Source organism: Cheilinus undulatus, linkage group 13 (genome assembly GCF_018320785.1).
Source record: "Cheilinus undulatus linkage group 13, ASM1832078v1, whole genome shotgun sequence".
NCBI lineage: Eukaryota > Metazoa > Chordata > Actinopteri > Labriformes > Labridae > Cheilinus > Cheilinus undulatus.
In genome coordinates, this window is record NC_054877.1 from 10,414,466 (window position 1) to 10,439,652 (window position 25,187).

The following is a 25,187-nucleotide window of genomic DNA, read 5'->3' on the forward strand; positions in this document are numbered from 1 at the left end:
CAATTGTTCAACCGTGTTCTTTAAGAACAGCTTACAAAAATCCTACCTCCCTCATTTTTATGTTTTCATGTTCACATGAGTATAACATAAAAATGATCATTCCTTTCAATACAAAATCTCTATTGAGATAATCTTGTACCCTCATATAAACCAGCTCTCAAAAGTTATCTAAGAACAGATGACTGTAGACATACATATGTCATGATGGCATGTGACACTGGCATTGCCTTACACAGATGGTTGTTAATCTTTTTCTTTGAACATTTCTTTTAAATTGTAGGATGCTTTTTTACAGTTAGTATTTTTCTGGCCTTTATGGTGTCTCACTGCTGACAGGTATCCTTTAATGTTATGTTAAGCTTAAAACAATCCCTGGAAATAGGAATAGAAACCAGTTAAAAAATCAACACTGCCATAAACCAGTGAGGATGAGGATGCTAATTAAACAGTCTGCCCATATTAGACAAATTTATTCTCCAGTAACACTGCAGCTGGTTCAGAGAAGGCGAAACTTGAGTGAGAAACAAACAGCTGCATCGAGAATTACAGACAGGAGCAAACACTCTCAGTAAAAGCACCAGCTGGGCCTCTAACAAATGCATCAACTCCAATCACAAAGTCACAAATATCATTATACTGTATCTGTCAGGTTGCTATCAAAGCAAGAATTTCTGCTCTGGGGCTACAAAAACTGCACAAAGGATTGTCTCATAAAACTCTGAAGCCGCAGTATCACAGCTACATCTTTAACCACTGGGGGGCAGAGGAAACATCAAAACATGCTGATAGATGCACAGCTGCCTCAAAGTGAATGAATGATTTAATTTTACTGCTAATAGACAAACAGCTGGCTAGTTACACATTAAGCAGACATCATTGCCATTCAATTAAAAGCACTTTAAAGCTCTGTAACCATTCCTCTTGTGGTTAGGGCATTATCAGCCACTCACTAATTGTCTGTTTACTGTTGGTGATTGGCCAAAAGCGCACATAATGTAGGTTTGTTTACAACCCATGAGCCTGTAGGGGTTAAGAGGACAGCTGAGACGCAACCACAAAGTAATGAAGCCATTAACAACCAGAGGAGTGAACTCAAAGTGTCTGAAAAGCTCTGGCAGGAGAGAGTTTAGTCACAGGCTCTTTACTTCACACATTCATTAGATGTGTGGTTCCCAACTGGTGGATCGGGACCCAAAAAAGGGTCACGATTGTCAGCCTGGAAAAAAAAGTGGCAAAAACTGTATTATGTATGGAAGACTTACATCCATTTATTTCATTTAACTCCACTTGTCATGATATTGAGCAAATTTTGATTGTTTTTTCAAAATTTCTACTTATTTTTCTTGTTTTCTTGGGATTAAAACCAGGTGTTTTTTCTTGAGATCTCTTGAAAACAACAAAAAAAATCACATTATAATGGGGAACAGAGTAAAATGTAGCATTTTAGGTATTACCTAATGTTGCTGTTGTGTTTTGGTCATGCCGTGCCTATTGCCTTCCTGTAAAGGATTCTTTTATTATTGGGAGATAGGACTAATGGCGGAGGTCTGTGCTCTCCAAGTGCTTTTCTAGTTATGTATGTGTTTTTGTCAATTTTATGTGTGACAACAGATGGAAATTAGCGACTCGCTGAATCTGGTGTAAACATGTTTTCATTTACTTTATATTAATGATCAATGTCATTGCAAACTGCCCCTTGATAAAATAAAATAAAATAAAATAAAATAAAATAAAATAAAATAAAATAAATATATGCATGCATGTTTTCCAAGGGATTCTGTAGTGAAGTGCTTCTTTAATATGTTTTTGTCTTATATTTTTGTTCAGTTATATATTTTGTTTCATCTAAGACCCAGACTGCAATGTTTATCATCAAATTAATATAAGGTTGAAGATTTTTAGAAATCTTGGTAAAAATTTTCCATCAGTTTGATGGTGAAAAGACCTGAGGTGAGACCAGCTAAAAAACTGCAGTTTTAATATCAAGAGTACCTATCAATGCATTAATAAAGTGAGCCACATGGATGAAAATAAGTCAAATCAATAAAATGAAAGTTTGGATACGTTTAAATGGAGTGGTGTTTATAGAGGACTGCTTACAGATTTGTTGGTATCTTTTCTGCCAGGCCAAAGTCTCCCACCACTGCAGTGTAGCCGTTGTCGTCACATTTAATCAGACAGTTCTGTGAACAGAGAAACAACGTTAGCATCATTGTTAGATGGTGTTGAGGAAGTTGTGATACTGAAAAACAGTTGCAGCAGAGCAATATCAGCAAAACCCCTACTTCCTGATTCAGCTACTGCCTTCAGTATTTCACTCTCGTTTGACATACTGTACATCAGATAATGGGAACTGTAAGGATGTTGCTGCCAGTGTTTGTTGCAAAGGTCACTGACAGAAACAAACAGAAAAAGAAATTGCACTGTTTCATCTCCTTCACACTTCAGCTGAACTTTTATATATTCACTCTCAATGTTAACATACAGTGTCATTTTACTTGTCAGAACCTTCCTTCCTTTATCATAGGTTGGTATCCTGCATCATGCTGATTTAGTGCACACTAACATGAGTATACACTGTCACCTTTAAATCGATTCTATTGTTCCTTTCAAAGAAAATATGTTGGTTCATACACAGGTATGTAAGGGTGCCATTAAGGCTCCAAACAAACTTTGTTGGCACTTTTCCTGAATCATGGGCAGAGACAATTTCAATAATCACAAAACTAATCAAATCCATCAACAGGAGTTATTTTCTCCTCAGTGGTGTCGCGGCGATGTTCACTCAAATTGCGCTGTTGCTATGGAAACACTTAGAAAATCAAAGTGTCACAGTAAAACAAAAAACTGCCTTAAAAACATAATCAAATATGTGAGGGCCATGTAATCATAATAGCCTGATGATTAGTATGATAGCCACTTACAATCCTGTGGTGGAAAATGACTCATGACTGGCTGACTGAATTTCACTCACCATATTGTGACATGTTTAGTCATGCAACCATTATGTGTGAGCTGACCTACGTTGTATCCATTTCTTTCTTTAATTCAGCAACAACATTTAATATATTTGAGATATTTTCTATGCATTCGCATTGCGTTCTTAGAGATGACATATCACACCATATTATTTTATAATGTAGCTGATTAAATTAGTTTATAGAAAATAAATAAATAATAAAACAATAATAAAATAATAGTGTGGGGACTTTTCATTACCTAAAACTGGACTAAAACTTCAAGGAGTGAAAATGGCTAAAATGTGACTAAAACTAAAAGCATTTGAATCTAGAGACTTTTTGGGTGGATCATAACACCTAAACATAATTTATATCATCATTAGAAATGGCTGCAGACATTTAAAGGCAAGTAAACTCCCAGCTCAGAGCTAATTGCACCCACTTAAGAAATTTATAAATGCACAAAAAATGGGCAGCTTGGTACTGAGAGGAGGGAGGGGAAAAGGACGGGGTTGTCCAGATGAAGCAGGAGGGACAGTGATGTCCCATTGTGAGAAAGCAACAGAGTCCCACAGCACTGCTGCCTCAGAGCGATCTTTTGAGGTGGAGGATTTTCCCTTCCAGACTTCGCTGAAGCAACATGGTAAAGAAACCAAAAAAATCCCCATATCTATATATATAACAAAGACAGAAAAAAAACATCCCAATTCAAGTTTTTTTCAAATATCAGACAGCTAGGTTCATGTTGTAATTGTCTAAGCAACAGTATTAACATTCAAGTTCACACTAAGCTTGTACGCAGGGGTACAGAAGTCCCAAGAGGACAGAGGTCTGATCATCCAAAGCACAAATAACGTCATCTTCAGGACGACAGAACATCCTTAGTGTTGAGCGCTGGTCGCTATATACAACAGCATAGCCACATGTAAGGCATCTAATACATGGATGATAGTACGCACTTAGTTTATACAAATAGTACCTAAAGACATGATATAGTGAGCTCATTATGAGGGCATTCATTGTCTGCCACTAACTGCTAAAATGTGGCACAGCGCTGTTAATATCCCTCTGTGTCATTGCCTAATATCTCTTACTTTATGGGTCTAAAGACAAAAAACTTGTGACAATGGAGAGGCATAAAGACATGTAGTTAAAAAGGATGTGTCTAGAAAGAGTAGGATGTATTAGTTAGAACGTGTCCACTGTGTGATATGACTAAATTACACACAAACAGGATATGAGACATGAAGAAACTGACTTTTTACTAATTTGAGGAACTGTTATCTGCAAACATTTGTCCTTATTTAACCCCGACATTTCTCTTTTAATCTCCTATGATGGTTCAACCAAAAATGACCTTTTTATTCTTCCTCACATGAATAACGACAAGCTTAGACACGTAATGAGAATGAGTTTACAGCAGAGTGCAAACTGTTCCCTGCTCTGTCCCCTGCCAGATCTGTGCCAACATGGCCCCCAGTCAAGTTGGAAAACTAGAAGCTGCCTGGTGCCGATTATCACATCTGACTGTGACACTGTGTTCTTTACAGAGAGGTTAGACATCAGAGAGCAGGCGCGTGTTCAGCCTCTGGAATCTTTAAACATTTCAATCCAATCATTGGCAATAATGCATCAGAAACGACCAAAATAACTGATATCTAAATATAAATGTGCACAGTACTGCTGTTATGAGACAAAGAGAAGCCAAAAGAATATACTAAGTGTAAAGATGAATTTCCCTTCATGCAAAGTGAGCAACACAGACCTATCAGACCAAAATGATACACTTAAAAGTAAACATTTTTAAAATAAAAAAACAAAATGTCAACAGAAAGGAGATTTAAAGCTACAACAAACACCCTTTTTCTGCCTGCTCTTCTATTCTTAGCCTTGGTTTCTCCTCTCAGAAACCAGTTAGCCCCCCCCCCCCAGCTAACCTTGGAGGTGAGGTCCCGGTGGAATATGCCTTTGGAGTGCAAGTAGGCCAGACCGCTGGCAATATCACAAGCCAGCTTCACCCTCGTGGGCCAACTCAGGTGTTTGTTACTGTCGAGAAGCTGCTCCAGGTTTCCGCCATTGATGTACTGCAGAGAGAAAAAACAGAAGATGAATATGAAAGGTGTAAAAAGACAAGGGAAACTCCAAAAACTAGCCCCAGTCCAATGAGAGATCTTTGAGTTATTAGCTAAAGTAAAATAGTCATTACTGCTGTAAAAAAAAAAAACCTTTGCTTTTTGGTTGTGCTTTGACTTTGCACTAATATGACTATGGAAAAGATAACTTGTGCTTTGATATGATGCTCTCCTGAAAAGACAGCAAAAAAATGCCAAGAGCATTACAAACAACAGAGCGAGAGTCTGCTCTGCTGCACATGGAGACAACGCTCCCTATTCACTGAAGCTTTATTTATAAATTATATCTTTTAAAAAAGTTATGCAACAAATAAGGGCTTAAAAATGCATGCTAGAAAGCACTGGCTTAAAAAAAATACTGTAATATTGATCTTTATTAAGTGAGCCCAGGAAAAGAAAATCAATGTGTTGTTGTCTGATATACTACGGATGATTGCACCTTACAGATTTCAGATTTGTTCAATAAAGAGCAGACAATGTCTTTTCAGCTGAAAGTGACCATTGTCACGACTCTAAAATCACTCAGTCCTCCCATTTGTCTGGGATGTGACAAATCTAGATCAAATGATGGTACATCACTGCATTTCTTTAGGGATTGTCTGTTAATTTTGGGTCAGTGAGGGGGGTTTTTGCGGTTTGTCTGTGAGGCATCAGAGGGTTGGGGGTGGGGAAAATACTAGGAGACTAACAAAAGAAAATTCAGGGTAAAGTCTAAGTGAAAAAACTTCAGCTGTTTATATTTGCACATGCACCTCATCCAGGTAAAATCAGGAAATAGTGTGAATAGGATGTGAGATTCTCTCAGAAGATTGCTTAGCTCTCCCTTAACACTGAAACAGCTCTTTTGATGGACGGGGGTATAACAAAAACATAATTCTCAAAAAATGAAACACACAAACGTAACCATGCTTAAGAGTGTTTTTACAGTGTATGTCCATGACGGAGCATAAAGGACAATCACATAGATTCTGTAATATCATGATATTCGGTGTTTCTGCCTGTTAATTCAATCACTTCTGAAATCAAACAGAGAGGAGGAACATTTTCCCCCATTACACCTCTTCAACATTTATAGTGAAGGTGAAACAGCACATGGGTACAAATATCACACCTTCTAATGACACTGGGAAAGAGCCTACAAACTGGTTGCACAAACTGGTTTCACAAAGAAATTAAAACAACAAGAGTTTAATATCTGGACTTTTTTATAGTTTTATTTATATGTTGGTTTCATGTTTCGCTTTCTTATTGATTTGGCTTTACTTACTATCGTTACAGCAGCCAAGCTAGTAGGACTAAGTCTGGGCAATATAACAAGTTTTCTATCTTCTGATATACTTACAAAAAATGATATAGGGTAAGACAGCACTGTTGAGCACCAATGTTGTTGATTTGAAAAGAAAAATAAAATAGATGCCAGACCAATGCTCAGTAAAAAGAATGTTTACTCTAAGAACCACTACCAGTAATAAGGTTACTGACCACAAAATAATCTATTTAAAATATAAAATCTATAAATGGAAATTATCATTTTAAAAATCAATTTATTTCAGTCTATGTACTTAAGGAAGCTTTATATCATTAGTAAAAGAATTAATATTGGTACCTGTTTAATCCCACAGCAACAAAAATAAAGTCTGTATGCATCCACTAACGGGGTATTTGTTGTATTTCATTATCAAAAATTACAGGTAAAGTCCTGCACACTGTCTAAAGTGCAACTAGGGCTGGGCAATTAATCCAATTTAGATTAAATCGAAAATGTCCTATTGCAATACTCAAATTGTAGAAGGTGTAGTATTTGTTTGACCTACAATCTGTTTGAAAATATCAGTTTAGTACATTTTTGAAGGCACAGATGTTCTGCTTTATACATCATGCAAACATTCAAGTGTCGTGTTTTTCTAGAATGGTTTGTAAAAAAGGAAAACCTTTTCTTATTTTGTGTTTGTCTATCAAAAATTAGAGACATAAAATCATCACTACCTTCAATACAATAAATCATATCAAATTCACAATGACAAAAAATAACCACAATTAGATATTTTTTCAGAATTGTTTGGCTGTACTTTTATCTTTATAAATATTGAGTTTGTTATAATATAGAGCGATTTATTGCATACTTGTTGAGAAATACATTACAAAATAATTTAACGATAATTGCAATTTAAATTGCGATTTAATATGCAAGAGGGGAAAAAATCTTAATCAGGTTATATTTTAAAATCTCTCAGCCTGATTGGCAACATTCTGAAGAGTGAGGCTCTTTGTTAGCTCCTCCAACTTTTCCAAAATGTTGCCAATGAATTTGAGCAATTCAAGGCTCATTTTGCTATAAAAACTATTAAAAAAAGACCTGTGCATTTTTTAAAGACACAACCATCAATAAACACATACTCCATGTCTGTTTATTCAGGTGGACATTAAAAATGAATCCTGTAGAGGGGTCATCAACTACATTCACACAAGGGTCAGCTTTTTCTTGACAGACGCTGTGCAGGCTGAACATTAAAATAACCTAAACTAAAATCTATCTATAAAAATGTTTTGGTCAAGTTAACATATTCTTGTAAAAATATGATTTCTTTTAAAAATGAATGGAAGTTTAAGCTTTTAACAGTGAGGCAATAAACTAATCACCTCTTACATACTCATCACCTGTACTGAAACCAGCCACAAGGGGGCGATTGAGATGTTTTAGCTACATATTTCTGGAGCCCTCTTGATGTCTATCACTGAGTTTGATGCTGATAAGCTGTGGCGTGATTGGTCAAATACACATACAGTATTTGAAGTATTTTTTTAAATTTGCTAAATTACAGAAATGCAATACCTAATAATTTGCTTCTTGTTTGAAAAGTCACAAAGCTGAAGGTTTTACCTAAACTTTGAGAAAAAAAGTTAAACAACACTATGCCATATTTTTCCCTACTCAAATTTTCAGAGTATAATTATCCTCCGAGGGCCGGATGGGAAGCCATGGGGGGCCTGATGTGGCATCTGGGCCTCCAGTTGCTGCCTCGCACTGACCTCTACTCCTTCATTGCTGTTCCATCAATTCTCTGCACAACAGTTCTGCTGTAGTCGTCTGTCTCTGTTAGGTGAGCTAACATCACATCATGTTTGTAGTTTCTCACAACTCACTCTAGATTTGGCCATTTTTCCTCAGCAAGTTCAGGTAAACGTACATAATTTTTTACAATTATTTTTCGTCCGGGTTTTGTTGCTCTAGCTTGGGCTGTTGGCTACACTGCTCAACACTACCCCCAAGGTTACTCGTGGTATTGCAACATCGTTCTGTATCTGTGAGCTCTGAGAAAACGCACAGAAATAGGGATAAAATTAACAGCACTTCCCTTCTCTCTCTCTCTCTTTGGGTCAAAAATATGACTTCAGATCATTACGTTTCTGTACTTTTTGATACCACCAATTGTTAAAATAGTGGAGATTTTATTTTTTTGGTAAAATGGTATTTAGAGTTGAAAACATCTCTACTAGAATCATAAGGTTTATAACTCTGTCACTGCAACAACCCCCTCCTCCTGTGTAGATGTGTGTGGGTGTCTGTGAGTCTAGATGTGAGCATCCTCAGGCTGCATTATGGATTTAGTCTGGTCTACATGTTGTCTCCTAAAGTAAGTCAATAAAAATGATACAAAAAGAGACAATACCTTATTCCTCATCCAGGAATCTGAGCTCTGGCTAGCCAAATGTTCATGATTTCAGTTGCTGTGTAAGTAAGCTGAGGGTGTAAAAACAATATTTCACAGGATTTGGATGTGAGGTGTTTGGGTGTGAATGAGTGATAAATCCACAGACTTAAAATTTGATTGTTTAACTGGTGTGCTTCCTCCCTATGCCAGTATAATATTCAGGCTTAAACAACATAGATGTACAGATTACATTATAAAAACCAACTGCCTATCCAGCTGGCTCACAGTGAGAACGATTGCTGTGTTGTTTGGCTCACAGACGGCCCGCCTGGCGGCCCCGGGGCTGGCTGGTGTATCGACCAACTGTCTGAATAAAATCCGTCTGAAAGAGCTGCTAGTTCTCTCTGTGTGCCTGAATCCTCTGACCATCGTGTGGGCAGCGGAGAGGACGAATCAGCTCAGAGGGTTTAAAAGTATCTGGGGGGGTTTTCGCTCAATCTTCAGCTGTGATCCAGAAGAACCTGTCTGACCTCGCTGCTTGCATGCAAACATACAGACACTCTAATCCCAAGTCACACCATAAGAACAGAAGTGGTTAACTAGATAGTCCTGAGATAAGATAATGGATGGTCTGGTTTAGTCGTGGTGTGACTGACAGGAGCAGAAGTGGGCCAAAGAGGGGCTGATGAAGTGGGAGGAGGTGTCAACCAAATGTTTGACTTGGCTTTTTACAAATAAAAGTTGTTTTTCAGCCAGTCTAGACATACTTCTATGACTTACGTGAAGGTCTGCATGAATGAGTCTTTTATAGATGTAACTTGAGTAAGACAAGTTAATGACAAAGCTTAATTAACTTGACAAGCTGCTTTCCTTTAAAAAATACAGCACTGTGCAGAACTTTTAGGCATGTTTGGGCCAAAAACTGAGGCTGAAGTAAGGCGTGTAAAGGCGACTAAGCCTGCCTGAGGGCACCATCAGGTAGGGAGGTGGATTGACACAACCCGATTGTGCTCTGGATCTCCTTTCATATAACCAGGGATATGGGAATATAATCTGTGGGAAAAATAATAGTCATCACCTTTACAGCAGAGTAAGGGACGTTCAGCCTAGGGCACTGGATCCCAACCTGGGGTTCAGGTCCTCCTAGGGGTCACCAAAGATCTGAGTGGGGTTGCGGGACCTTGTCTGCTCTGATGTTGTCAAAATAAGATGTACATTTATTTTTAAAAAATAAGACTGGAAACGTAAGGTGTTAGGGCAAACCTAAAAGATTAAAAAATTAAGAGTATCTGTTTGTTTTTGAGCAAAAAGTAGACAATTTCAGGAAAAAAATTGAAATTATAAATGTGTTTATTTACAAAAAAACAAACTGAGAATTTTAAAGTTTAAAAAGATGGAAATTTACAAAACAAACGTGCAATTTCCGAGTTTAAAAAGTCTTACATTTTGACAACAATGTGATTGGATTTTCAGCTTTATAATCTCAATAATTCAAAGTTTTAGTTTATGTACATTGACAATTTTTAAAGTAAAAAAAAAAACTCTGGGGGGGGTGTGTGTATTTTAACACATTGTAAGTTAGAGAAATAATGCATCTTCTACAATTTGTAAATTGCAGCAGGTCGTATTGTGATTTAATCTAATTTTCGATTAATTGCACAGTCCTATTATCAATATCAGTATACAGTAATACCTATTCCTCATAATAATGCCTTCAGCTCAGAACCACTCCCCAGCTGACATTTATAAATGTAGGATGTGAAGTCTTGGAAAAACATCACTGAAAATGAAGAATACAAGCAGCCCTGGCATATAGACCACAGCCTGTTAAAAGCAGGGACCCACACGGTTAAACCGATAAACGTTGATTAAATTAGCAGATGGAAATTTACAAGTTGGTCGCAATAATTACCGTTCATTTTTTATAAACACAGGCTTGAAATCCTGGTCTATAATGCCCTTTTAAACTGTAATGAACCTCCCGCCACCAGAGGCCGCTGTAGCTTCGGTTAATGGATGCTGCCTTCCTGTATGAGCTTTCCCAAAGCACTTCACTGGACGTAAATATGAGAAGCCTTGGCTTAGCGGTTAGCGCTTAGTAGGAACAGCACAGTATGACAGTTTTTGAAGTAGAAAATGGGAATAAAGTGGTATGTAGGCTGTCGAGGGTTGAACTCATGTATAACTACTCAACCGATGTAAAAAGAGACCACGTATCAAAGCATGATGTTAATCTGCAAAGAGGAACAAAAGCTGGCGGAGCTAGCTGCTAACGTTAGCCATGCACACACACCCACTAACACAATGACCCTGTTAGGAATTTGACCCTGGATTTCTCCTCTTTAGACTAGTCAGTTAAATGAAATTTAAATGTGTTTAGCCAAATACGGAAATAGACGCTTCTGAACATCCTTAGCTAAAAGTGAAAGAGTGTTTCCAGTCAACAATAACAGTCTACTTCTTGCTTATCATGCATGATTGTGGCTTAACAAGCAAGAAAAGCCGTTAAAAAGTGTTGCAAAATCCTGCCGGTCTGGTACTGTGTGTAATTATTTATTACAGCTCATTCTCAGAAGTGAAGTGGCTCGTTGCAACATTGAATGGAGGGAGTTTTCAATCATGTTGGGTCTCATGCAGCATGTGAAAGGAGCAGCTGGACATACTAACGGTACCACGGCCAACATTTTAGATGAAATTAAAAAGTGTGGATTTTATGGCAATCAGCTGTTGGGCAGAATGTTAAATCTTTATCACACAACATGAAGGTCTTCTGCAGTTTTGCTGAACTATTTCTTCATGATGGATATCTAATCATATAAACTGTATGCCATTTGAAAATATAAAGGATAACATTTATTTAAAATATTCTAAAAATATCTGGAAATTTTTTGTGAACACAGCAAATCTAAAATTCTGAATTTAATATCCTACAGTAGTTAAGCTCAACTGTTCATTAAAAGACAGAATTTCTGCTACATCGCTCTATTGCTCTAATTTTTAAATACCTAAAAGGCCTCAGGATTCATGAGTAACGAGATAAGGCTTTGCTTAACCACCCCACTGGCCCCAAAAAAGGCTGAGCTTCTTATTTCATCGAATGCTCACATACACACACACATACCCCACTTCAAGACATCAGAGGATTAAAGTATTTATACAACAAATTCCTCAGTAGCCGCAGTTCAACATCTGTTGTCTGCTGAGAGGGGAGAGGGAAACACAGGGAAATTCTCCTGGAGGTAACTAAAACTCAGACTAATCTATCTTCCCTTATTCATCATTTAATTTATGATCAAGACAGCAGCCATTCACTACCATCACACTGACTGAACATGCAGCCAGTGTTTAGGATGTCTGGTCAAAAATATAAATCACATGGTTAGGCATAAGTGTGCACCTGCCATGTCAACTAAGACTAAGTCAAAGTAAAGTTGCATTCCACAAAAAGCCTCTTACTCAGGCAGGATATTTCCCCTGGAATTTGCTTGATCCTATTTGTTGGGTTACTGATATACTGCACTAATTACTCCACACAGCGCATGTTTGAGCTTGTATGTGCCTCACTGTGATCACGTATTACCTGGAGTGCTGAGGAAATGAAAACCATATGGTGGGAAAATTACTCTGCTGCACTGTCTTTGCTTCAGGTTAAAAAACCTGGAAGAATTCAAACAAAAGAATCCTTGTTTGCAGCAGGAAGCGGCTTCAAACGGTGGTATAATCCTGGCATGGGTCATGGCTCGCTATTAGTCCAGATTAGAACTTCCTGTGAAGTGCATTAAAGTTGCCAGAAATTACCCATATGCACGTTTGTGCATCATTTGTGACTGTATCAAAACCAAAAGGAAAAAGCATGACAATTAAGATGTAGCTCAGATCATTTTGGGGACTTTAAGTTAATTTCCTGCACTTCTCCTGTTTAAACAGACTCTCATATGTGCGTCTATTGTACATATTATCTGACTTCACATGGAAATTTAAAAAGGGGATTTCTGGGAAAAGTCTGGGTGAAAACACCTTGCAAAGCAGACGTATTTGCCCAACTCCATGCCCATCATCAGGCAATCCATCTCCAAAGCAAATCTACGATGTTTAAGCCAGTCCGAAAACGGTTCTGACCAATCAGCGTCATTTAAGGAGGACGAGACAGTAGCTACGGGCGGGTTAAGTTGCAGAAGAAGCAGATAGCAATGGCTGCCACCAGTGTAGCAATAGCTTGTATGTGGACACAGTATTGCGGCAGTTTTACCAGAAATGGACCACATTTTTTAATAAAATAAAGAGCAAAGAGCAACACTGAAGGCTTATCTTGGCGGAGGTGTTTCGGCGCTTCTGCCAGCCTGCTTTGGCATGAGTTTGCCAGGTTACTGGGGGGTAGACGTTGTAGAGTGGGCTGGTATATGCAATGGCTGCTTCTTTATTAAAACGAAGACAAAGAGACACACTGAAAGTTTCCAATGATGGAAAAGATGTTTTTGCTTTTCTAGTAAGTAACAGAGAAGGCAGGCAGAAATTAAAACAAGCCTCTGTCTAATGCCTGATGAGTAGAGGTGAAAGGGTTCACAGAGGTCACGGTTCGGTTTGTACCTCGGTTTTCTGGTCACAGTTCAGGACAGGTTCGGTTCATCAATAAACAGAAAAATTCCCAGATTTATTATTCTTTTTGCATCCGGGAGCCTTTTCAAAACAGTACGGGGATATGAGGAGAGGGAGGTAAAAGGGCAGCAGGTTGCGCTGCCCTGCCTCTCTTGCAGCGGGAGCAGGTGACAACACTGGCAAATGCCCCGAACGATGAGCTGCTTGTGTATGGTCAGTTTCCACAAATCAGTCCGCCTTGGTTCAGTACAATTTTGCCATGTTTAAGTTAATTAAACTCTGATCTTACCCATGTTTCAACACCAGTCTCACTCGTTATGACAGGAAATCCATCTCCTTTAAGAGATCCAGATCATCTGCTTCAGCTCAGTGGAGCTGGATGTTCAGCTCTTCATTTGGCAACAGTTTGGCTTTTTATATTTGAATTAAATAACAACAAAGGATGAAGGAGAAGAAACTGGTACTCAATCAGGAGCTAGCTACAGTGGCTCACATTAAAGGCACGTTAGAGAACTGCACATCGTTTCTCAGGATGCAACAACAGCATTTCAAAAATCTTTTTCTTCACCAGACATTCCCCACCCCCTCCTCCTGACATGTGCAGTCTGCTTTACTTTTGCCATCCTTGCTTTTACCAAAACATCAAACTGCAGACATGGCTCAAACGTCATCCATGCTAGAATGATGAAATGCTAACATAATGCTGTAAAATAACAAGTAAGTCCCTTCAATATATTATATCCATGAGGTTTTGGAAGTTTTCAGTCATTTTATACATGTGTGAATACAGCTTATGTACTAAGACAGTAGCAACTGTAGCAAAGTCATGTTCTTCCATATGCTAGCTCATACAAGTAGCATGAGGTTTTCTACAGCATTTTATCACAATTGTTGTCAGTAAAAATGTACAAAGGATTTTGTTAGACACGACCTTATCAACAGTAAGTCTCCCAGATCCCATCCCTGAAATCTCACTAACATCAGTGTCAGGTTTATATACACCTATGATATGTTCACAGTGTATATAGTGCTTAAAGAGTCTTCTTTTTTTTTGCAGTTGTTTGTGGATTTGCACGTGTCCATGCAAGGGACAGACTGTGTTTCTGGAGGTAGCTTGGGGCCACGCAGTAACTTAATTCTCCATTTCCTCTGAGCACGGTCTCATAGTGGGGGTCAGGTAACAAAACAGCACGAGTCTGCTCCCGGGGTCACAGCAGCCAGCTTGGACCTGACACAACACGACAGGATCTGTTTGCCTTACAGCAGGAAAAAAGACCCACCGCAGCGTTGGTGTATCTTTATTGCTACGTTTGTCTTACAGCACAAGGACTCACTTTGAAACAGCACAGGAAGTAGATTTGACATATCAAGATGATTCTTTTTAGCCACGGCAGAGAAGTATTTATAAAAGCAACAATAAGGACATTGACTGCAGCAGTGTAATCAGTTACATGTGTGCCTGGAAGCATCTCCAACAGAGTATGCTTTCTTCACAGTGGGGTGAATCGTGTGTTTTGTCCTTTGTGCCCACATTTACATAAATTTACCCACAGACTGTGTATTCAAATAGAGTGTTTATGAGCATGCATCTTAAGTTACAGGGTCAGTTGACCATGAGCGTTTGTGCATGTGCATGAGTGCATGTTAAGGCTGCATTGTTTAAAAGAATGTGCTATGTAGTAGGGATGCACAATAATGGATTTTTGCCAGAATAATTTCAGCCCATACCAATATTTGTATGTCGTTTAGACCGAAAACTTCAGTCCTTAAAACACAATTTAATCTCCTGAGACCTGAGCTTTTGTATGGAGCGTATTTTAAGTTTACCAGATTATTCAGGATAATTAAGGCCTGATAAGTTTAAAGCTTCAGCTTTGTCTTGGAACAGAAATTAATTTGGACCAAAAATTATGTCCAATATCAACACAAAATACCTAAAATTTCAAAGAAACTGCCTACATTTTTGTGAAAATTTTTTTAACATTTTTTTTTAAGTTTCCCAAAAAAATACCCCAAAATTACTTCAAATATTCCTCAAATGTTTCATTAAAACTTTGTCACAGAGCCTGAATTTTATTTTAATTTTTTCCCAAAAATTCCATGTAAATCCATGTAAAAAAAAAAAAAAAATCTCCAAGCAAATTCCCTTAAACATTAAAATATATTCCCCAAGATTACATGAGACTTTCCCTGAAAAATTCTGTAAAATTGTACAGATTTCAAATTAAACCCTCCTTCCTATTCCCAAAATTTAAGAAAATGATTTTCCAAATTTTTGTGAGAACACTCCCAAAATTTTGAAGCGAATTCTGCCCCCCAAAAATTGAATTAAATTCCAAAATAAAAAAAAAAGAAATTTACAGGAAATTAAAGAAAATTTCCCAAACAAACTCCCCAAAACATCCAAAAAAATCCCAATATTCCCATGAAAACACTCAAAAAATTTCCAATGAGATAATATACAAAGATATACAAAAATTTCCATGAAAATACAAAAAAAATTGAATGTAAGTTAGAATGTAATGTAAACATACAAGCTTGCAGGGACTCAGGAGGTTAAAGTCTGAGGATGAACAAATCATCAGATTTCAGTCCTTAAAATAAAATTTAAGGATAAAGGTCTGGTGGTCCAGTCTAAAACTTATTTGTTCACACAGATAATATTAACAGCTGATATGAACAAATGTTTATAGACCAAAATATCAATTGGGAAGAAATTTTATTTCTGCCAATACTGATAATTTAATTCTTAACCTCACATCAGCCATCACAAATATCATACCGATAATATTCTGCATCCCCACTATGTAGCATTGTTCAAACCTGTTTAATAACACATATATAAAGTGTCATGGATAAATAATTATCAACGATTGTTTACAGGCTCTAACTTGCATGTGTCTATCTGCATTTATTCATCTTTCACACAGTTAACAAGTTTCTCCTTAGTAAATATTTAGAGCATTTTTATTTCACTTTGTTGAGCACTGGGGATTCACATAGTCTAGTATTTCCATGTATTACATTGTTGGCCTGATAGTTTGATGTTTTACTACTGACAGCTAAACTATTTGTCCTTGACAGGGATAATAGAGGCAACCTTGAACCTTGAATCTTCACAATCCAACAAGCTTTATTTCCATCTCTAGATTGGCACGACTTAATCTGAGTGTAGCTGATAGCTTTAGCTTTAACCAGAGTTGTCACCATACCAGAACTTTAAATTTTGATGAAAAACTAGTCAAAAAGAGATGATAGCTATACCTGTTTAATCACCATGGCAACAGTCATGACAGCTTGGTCATCAAAACTAGCAAATTTATTTATTTATTTTTTAACTGCAAATAAGAAATAATAATTAAATAGTAAACAAACTCTGGCATACTATTTATAGAAATATAAATAAATAAAAACAGTTTCCCAGAACAAAATGTGTGGAGCCTATCCAGAATCAAATATTGCCTCTGAATTATCATTAATAAACCAAAAGAACTATATCCTGATTCTGCTCTCCGTCTGTGATTTCTATTTTTTTCTTTTTTAGGTTAATTTATGGATGTCAGTGTTTGTGCACAGCTGTGAGGCTGTCATCAGTCCACAGGTTGAGGTGTAAAGAGAGACTAATAGGGACCAGGAGACACCGCTGTCTCTCTCTCTTTCTATCTATATGTCTGTAACAGGAACTAATGTTACTGCGTGCATATTTATGAGATGCAAAAGGGGTTTAATAAAACATATTTACCAACATATGAATTAAACAGTTGGTACGAGTAAGACTGTGAAAGAGGGCAGACAGAGGCATCAGACAAAAACATCCAGAATCTTCCTTCATGTCTGTGCAGAGATGATGATGTTTTTCTAACTTCATTAGAACGTTACAGCTGTGAAACAATCAGAAAAGATCATCTCTCTCTGTACCTCAGCTCTGTTTTGGCAACAGGACACTGGCACCCTGGTTCAGCGTGTGGCAGACAGGTGTGAGTGCGACACGAACATCACTGCTCCATGTCTGTTAATAAAACACTTCACAACCTCTTTATGAATAAAAATCAAGATTGCATTAAAAATAAAAAAGGTCACTACTTCTCTGCATTAACATGCGTCACAGAAATAATCAGAAATAATAATAATTTCAAAGTGGTGCAGAAAATACATTAAATAGATCAGGATACAGGGAAATTCATGTTTGGGGCTTACAGTATTCAATTTGATTTACTTTCCAGTCTTGCATGTCATAAGTGCCATATGTCAAAATAATGTGGTAAGACAATTTGGCAGGAAAATGTACTTAAAGTAGTCTGCTTTTTTTTTAATAAAATACAAATATTTGGCACCAGTGATCCCATAATTATATCATACATCTAGAAAATAAAAAATTATCATCTCTATCTCTATTTCTATCTAGTTCAACCCTCTGTTATTAGTAAACACAAGGTTTCGTTAATGCAAATTTTCTTGCTCCCCTCCCTTTCTGCTCCTGCTTCAAGCATCAACACTGAGTTAAACAGTTTTATCATCTCTTACAATTAGCCTTTAGAATCAAAATTAAAAAATGGGATAAAATCAAGACTGTGATCCAGCTTTATTAGAATCATGATATATTTTTTCTATATCAACCACCCTTATCTGCAGCTAAAGTTTGTCTCCATTATCTTATCATTATTTTGTCTGCATTTAAATGACTTGATATTCAAGGAAGTCGGAACTATTTTTTTAAACATGCCCTAAAATTGTCTAAAAGTTGCCTGATTAACAGTCTGACAGTTCAGAATGTGACTTCAGAAGTTGTTTTAATAAGAAAATATTTAGTGCGTAGACTTAGACTTGACTCTCCTCTTTTCTATTTGTTAAATTTCATCTGCTTCTGCTTCATTTTCAGCATAAAAAGGCAAAGAAAAGACTAAATTCCTTTTTGGCATACACACTACATCAGTTGTAGGTTTTAGAAATTAAAACAATAGAAAATACTTAAATTTTGCATACAAAGAGAGGAATTCATCTTTGGGGCTAGTGCAAACATGATCCAACATGCACAAATTGAAAACAGAATAACAGAAAAAAACAGATTTCCATTAAAGCAAACCACCAGGCTCTTATAGTAATTACTGAGAGGTGTTAAATAACATAAAGTGCCATGTGCTATGTGCAGTAGCAGGCTGACTTTCGGAGTTCCCTTACTGATTCATTTCTTCTGGTTTCATGTTAATTCAGTCCTATTTTAGAGAATCACGCCTGCTCTTTTATGACTGGCCTTTTTATTAAGAGGGTGATTACACCAGCAGCTTATCAACTGTTTTCCATGACAAATTAATGATTACCACTAATGCAATCTTATCTGCCTGCCTCTCTCCAGAGCACACACACATACACGCAGAAGAACACACTCAGGTTAAATATAGGCTTTGTGCAGCCAGAAAATATGGCTCACTGCAACCCTAATGGTGTGTGTCCTATCATTAAGCATCTCTGGAGGGTTTTATTAGCAGCCTGTATCAAATTCTCCCTCCTCTCTCTCATACACACACACACACACACACACACACACACACACAGTCATAGTGTTAGGACATTCAGTTCCCTTGGTTTGTCCACAATTAGAGACTACTGAAGGTTCTGTTTTGGGTTCAGGGGTGACGTGATGTTCACCTGAGCGGCACAGTAAGAACAAGCTGTATGCAAACACATGAGAACACATGAGTCCCTCTCTTCACATGTAGACACAAGAAGAGCTGGAATCAAGACACACCACTCTGAGAAGTATCAGTCTGCTTTATCTGTAGTAGGTATATGATCTGCATGCTGTTAGTGGAAAATCTGCAGAGTGCACTTACATTTTTCATTTTGGCTGATGATTTAACAAGCATTAACAACGAGGAAGTGTTGAGGTGAACACATTAACCTTTTCATTAAGGTTCCTTTGTCTTTCTACCATGTTTTACACAACATGTGTAGCACTGTTTCCTCATGAATTCATAATAATCCAAGAAAGCAGAGGTGATAATATAATTTAGGGCTGAGTATTATACAGCATCTCAGCCTCCAATCTGATGCCATGCGATGTAACACAAAACAAAACAATACCATGCCATGCAGCGCACTGAGATATGAAGCAGTACGATGTGGTTCCATAGGATGCAGGTATTTCTGAGCAGTGGCTGGTGAATTTTCTCAGGCTACTGGTCACTGGGGCTGGTAAATAAAAGCAACATAACTGAATGATTTTGTCACAGTTAAGAGCATACATTTAGTCCTGCCTTCTGCTTGTTTTTACCAACTTTATGCTCAGAACTGAGCAAACCTCATCACTAATTGACAGAAGAGCCTCAACTCTTCCTCCCCATGCAGGAGCTGCTGTCAAATGTTTACAGTCGGCTGTGAACTGGAATGGTTTGACTCAGTATAATATGAGTAAAGCGGCAACTGGTCTACCTCCTAAAAGTGTCTTTAAACTGACACTTCACTTGTCTTAAGTTAAGATAGTTAAATAAGGCCTGAATTCCCATATGAGATTGCAGGAATTATGAGCAAAATATTTAATTTTCTTTAGTCTGACGTCATAATGCAGTAAAAAGCCACATGAACTTACAGTACCCTCATATGTCCAGCAGCAAACCATTGCACAGATAAGTTAAGGATAAACCGGTCTGAACAAGGTTTAAAACGAGCAACAGTTTGGATTATTGGTGTGGCAACTACTGCTTAATCTAACTGATCCGGACTAAGAGCAAAATTCGAATACTATACTATAATATCAAACAATTATACTACATACTTTTATTCCTTATTTTCACATTATACCTCATCTTATTATGCTGCTTGTTAAAATAAAGTGTTGAGTAACAAAATGTGAGTGGCTGGTAAATTTTTGAATCCACCAGCCAAAGTGGAAGGTAGGTGAAACAGTTAATGTCCAACCCTGGTGCAATACTGTGCAACTTTGATGAGATAATGATTAAGATATAATACAATATGAACGATTCAATACAATATTATATGGTGTGATATGAAAGCTTGTTGTCAGATTGTGAGCATGTTAAAGGGCTGTAAAGGTTTTCCTGTTTGTTAGTGGTACTCTCAGGCTGCAGAGATACAGATTATGGGCTGTATATGATGGCACATGAAATACAATGTGATTTGTTGCATGATTATAACAAGATAGAATGCAATGCAAAGCAAAAAGATACAATACAATACAATTTTATCTTTTATCATCTTAATTTTTTAGAAAAATATTTCATTTTTTTCTTGGTCATTGCACTCAAGCAGTCGTTTGCAATCTGCTTGACTAAAAGTTTATAACAATCTACTTTGGGTATTTAGATACCAACTGACTGCAGGTTAGCATGTCTATGTCTGATGTCAGACATTACTTGTTGGTCTTTGATGCAAACAAGAGCTCATACTTGATTTCCATGTCTCTCTTTCTGTGGTTTGGTATCCCTGTGTGCTGTGTGCAACGAAGCCGCTGGTGATACAAACGACTGGGGGAGAATGAGCCACAGTGTTGTCGTGTTGTGTTGTCATAAACATGCTTTTAAAGGACATAGTGATAAAATGTTTAGCAAACAAATCTCACGGGATCCTAGTGAGATTGAAATGACGTGATGTGTCATTCAGAGATGAGCCGGTTTTCAGACCTTGATCCTTTTTTCATGGATGGAATCCAGCTCCTGTTTAAATTTAGTTTCTTTATTCCATTTTATGAACACTTTAGATATCAAAAAGGCAATATGGTGCCTAATCAAGAGAGAGGCAGCTGAGAACTGAAAGATGAGCTCTTATGATGTGCTGAGCTCTGAAAAGAGCTGCTATTCTCATCCCTCCCAAAAAGGCTGGACAGACATGAATAAAGCCATAATTTTAGTTTACTAGTGAAATACAGATGATCACATCAGTTGATGGGATGATCTTTATTGTGTGCCAGTAATTGCTGTGTCTACACAACCAATACAATCTGGAAGAAGGCTTCCCAGACCATCTCTGTATAGAGACTTAGCTATCTGGTATGAAACTTTTTTTAGTACACGTTGAGATGTATTCACACAAAGCATGAGGATTACCATTCGGTATTTCGATGGAGATAAATCCCTGCTAACTCTTTGTATAAATGTGGTCTTAATTCTTTATTATTTCTTTCATTGTTCTTGAAGTGAATTTATGTTTTTATTTGCTTTTTCCTACCTCTGTCAGAGCGTGTAGCTGGCCCTCATGGACACACACTCCTTTGAACCTGCAAAAAAGACAAACCAATGAAGTGTTATTTAACCTGATGGACAATATGGGAATTTTTCTTCAGTGCTGATTTTAATGCCTCAAATCAGAGGTTTTTTGCTGACACATTAACAAAAAAAGGAGAAAGTCTAGTACACAAAATCTTCAGTTCCTCTTAGGTCAAGCATTCGCACTACTGGTTCATACATATCAAGACACGCTTCGTGACCTTCCTCTGCTGTGAGTAAACAGAGAAAGCAGGAAGAAAAGTAAAGAAATGGTCAACATTCCAGCACGCAAGACCAGACAAGTGATGGCTGTGAGAGCGTCTGCTAACGGAAGGATAATAGGCACTCAGTTGCTTCACCTGCATTCCACCCATTTCTTCCTCTACCTGGCCTATCAATTTCTGCATTCTTGATAACATAAACATGAACTTTGAAGAAGCTCAATCACTCATGTGCCTTCCTTATGCATCCAGAGAAACTGATTTAGCTTGATGATTGCTTTTTTGAGCATCTAGAATCCGAATCTAAGCAGTTGGAAAATGCCCTTAACCCAGGAAACACCATGCACCCCTTCACCTTCAGCAAAACAACAGAGGAACATATGAACCAACTTTGTTCACCAGCAGCGTTGAAGGCCTCGTAATTCTGAGAGCAATGAAAAGGTCAACTTTGTGGGTTTCTTGTTGGATTTTAGCGAACAATGACCCCCTTTAGTGTGTGCTTGTTAACACGCACAATCCTCTAGACGTGTTCAACAAAGATGGCATTGTAAAAGATGCCATGCACATGTGGGTGAACAAATACACAGATGCAGACATGCACAACTGCAGAGAAATGAATGCATGTCTGTGCATGTCTGTGAGCATAAACTCCCCCACCCTGGAGCCCAGGGAGAGCACAGACTTAATCTGAAAGAATCACAACAGAATAATGAACATTACTACTCCAGGACACACAGCGTTGCGTGGAGCAGACTTGTCATTGCCATAAAGTTTATTTTGTTGACAGACTTTTCCTTTTCCTGTTGTAAAATGTGAGACGAGGCTGGTTTATTTGAACAGCAGCTCTTAAAAACAGAGGCAGTTAAAAGTACTTGACATGAGGCAAAGGTGTTCTTTTACGCACTATAGAGGCCATAAAAGAAAAATAAAGGTAACAGAATGGAGAAAACAGAGAAAAAAACAAGAAAAAGTGTATTGCAAGAAAGACCTGCCACTTCAGTATGTGAAAGTACTACAGCAGGGAAATGATCATTAATAGCCAAAGTCCAGATTTATTTTTTACTGTGGTGGCCGAGGGACACTGACTTAAAAGCAGACGGATTGGCCAGATTCTATTCCTTTCATCAGGCAAATCCACCTTGCAAAGCTCCAATCTGAACCAATCAGCGTCATTTAAGGAGAACGAGGCGGTAACTATGAGCAGGGTTAAGTTGTATTGGAAGCTGATAATAACGGCAATGTAGTGATTAGCTTAGCTACTTGTAGCTACCTACAAGTACAGAGGGTAAAAGTTAATGTAAACTATATTAAACTCATATGAATGTTTGCCCCCCCCAACTAACAGTCAAATTGAGACACCTGGGCAGGTGTGTGATAAAGACTTCATTTATAAACACATAAATATGTCTTGGATTTCTCTTTCATAGATAAACTCAAGGACATCTATTTTGAAATTATGTTGTCTTTTTTTAAGTTTATAAAGCTAAAAGTTATTTTAATGCCACAATCAGTTTGTATCAGATCAAATCAAACCAGACTGATCAGGTTGGATCAAACCAAACTGTTTTGTGTTTCAATAAATCATCAGTGAATTGAAATACAGCATGTAAATCAAGATTATAATCAAAGTATTTTGAGAAAGAGAGATTCACACTCCCAAAAGACATAAAAGATTTTCATTTCTCTGAATGTGCTAAAGCTGTCTAATGAATTATCATTGGTCCAAAAACACAAACAGAAAAACTAAACAAGAAAACAAAAACTGAAAATGTACACCATTTGTTTAAACCCTCTTACTTCTGCCAAAAGGCTAGTTTGTACTGTTAAATACTACTGTAACAATTGTCTTAGTTACATTAAAAGCTTACAACACCAAAAGCCCAGTGACTTAATGCAGATGATGACAACATGCAGTGTTTTGTTTACCTCATGTAACAATTAAAAGCTCATGGCTCAACAAATGAACAAGATACGCCTTACAGCATCTCTGACTTGTTTGAGTTTGGGGTTATTTTGTTTGGAGATTAGACTGCCTGTGCTTTGGGTATCAAGGGAAAAATGCTAATAAGCTGTCTACACTGTATAAAGTCTCAGCTCTATGTTATTGTGACGTATTAGCTCATAAAACCAGCTTACATTGTACAGCTCCATTACAAACGTGTGGTGTTATAAATAGACCAATAGAAAGCCTAACTTTAAGACTGAAAGTTGAGGACAAAACCTTTCCAAAGTATCATTCTGCTCTTTTTTGTCTGACCAACCTTTTACCATAGTTTCCTAAAGATTTACACGAGTGTTTACAGCCTCCTCCTGCTCTCTTGTGTCAGACAGGCCAATTTTTGTGTTTTTTTGCCTCGGGGCAGCTGCAGCTGCTCTAACAGGAGCTGGCAGTTTTGTATAGTTAATAGGCTGTGTTTGACACAGTTTCTAACTAACCCCAAAAGTAAACAGGTCACAACCACAGACTCATGGGCAAAAGAAAGAAGAGAGAGTTGGAAGAAGAGGCAGATAGAGGTATTAGAAGTGGTCATTAACTCAAAGTGGCAGGTGTTAGATGAAATGACTCATACAATGTTTGACGTCATATGTGCAGAAACATTTTGATCTTAATTTAAAACTAGCAATTACCCAGCGACCTGAAAACCTGCACCTTAAAAAGGTATGAATGTTTGACAGCTAGCCCATCATGTGATTTATGGCATTACTGTTGAATTATGAAGCACTTATACCTGATAGGTCTTTTTATTAAATCTTTGAGAGTGCTAAAAGGAAATCACCACTCTGTTTCTCATGCACAAGTTATTCATTTTATATGATCCTGTGATAATCTATCAGAAGAATAAGGTGGATATTCTCATGCTGTAATAATAATTAAAAATAAGCTGTAATGTAAGACTTTATAAAGACTGGGCATATTTAATCCCTTTTATTGAAAGGAAAAAGATTGGTTTTAGTTACCAACCTGAGTATGTTTGGATGACAAAGCCGGTTCATTAGTTGAACTTCTCTCAACATGTTGGCTCTGTTGCTGCTCAGCTTGTTCATCTTCAGAGCCATGACTTGGTCTGAAGCTCGATGACGAACCTGAAAAACGTCAAATGACATCAGATTTTAATATAATATATGACAAGGACAAGTCTCCCTGTATGCCCTCAACTGATGTGAGAAATAGCCAGTTCAATTCCAGCCTGGGTCAGTGACCTTGAACTGATAAAAACACTGCTCTTCTATAAGAGATACTTAAAAAAATCTGGCTCATTCAGCAAGAAAACAAAGGAAACAGAAAAGGAAGACAGCAGAGAAAAGAGAACTGAAATGAGGTCAGTCACGACTGATAAGCCGTGACTCGGTACATTCGTCAATGCAGAGCTTCAAAATCAATTTTGTATTATTGGGATTTTAGTTT

At 37.4% G+C, this 25,187-nt stretch overlaps 1 protein-coding gene across 2 annotated transcripts in view; it reads right to left on the reverse strand.

Moving 5' to 3' along the window:
- The window catches only part of tesk2 (testis associated actin remodelling kinase 2), a 71,877-nt gene that overhangs the window by 15,255 nt on the left and 31,435 nt on the right, over nt 1–25,187 (reverse strand). For both annotated transcript variants that reach the window (XM_041803861.1, XM_041803860.1), the window contains exons 4-7: nt 24,744–24,865; nt 21,523–21,571; nt 4,898–5,044; nt 2,101–2,183 (exon numbers count right to left, since the gene is read on the reverse strand). In XM_041803861.1, coding sequence (XP_041659795.1) covers nt 2,101–2,183; nt 4,898–5,044; nt 21,523–21,571; nt 24,744–24,865 — 401 coding nt within the window. The remainder of the gene's footprint in view (nt 1–2,100; nt 2,184–4,897; nt 5,045–21,522; nt 21,572–24,743; nt 24,866–25,187) is intronic.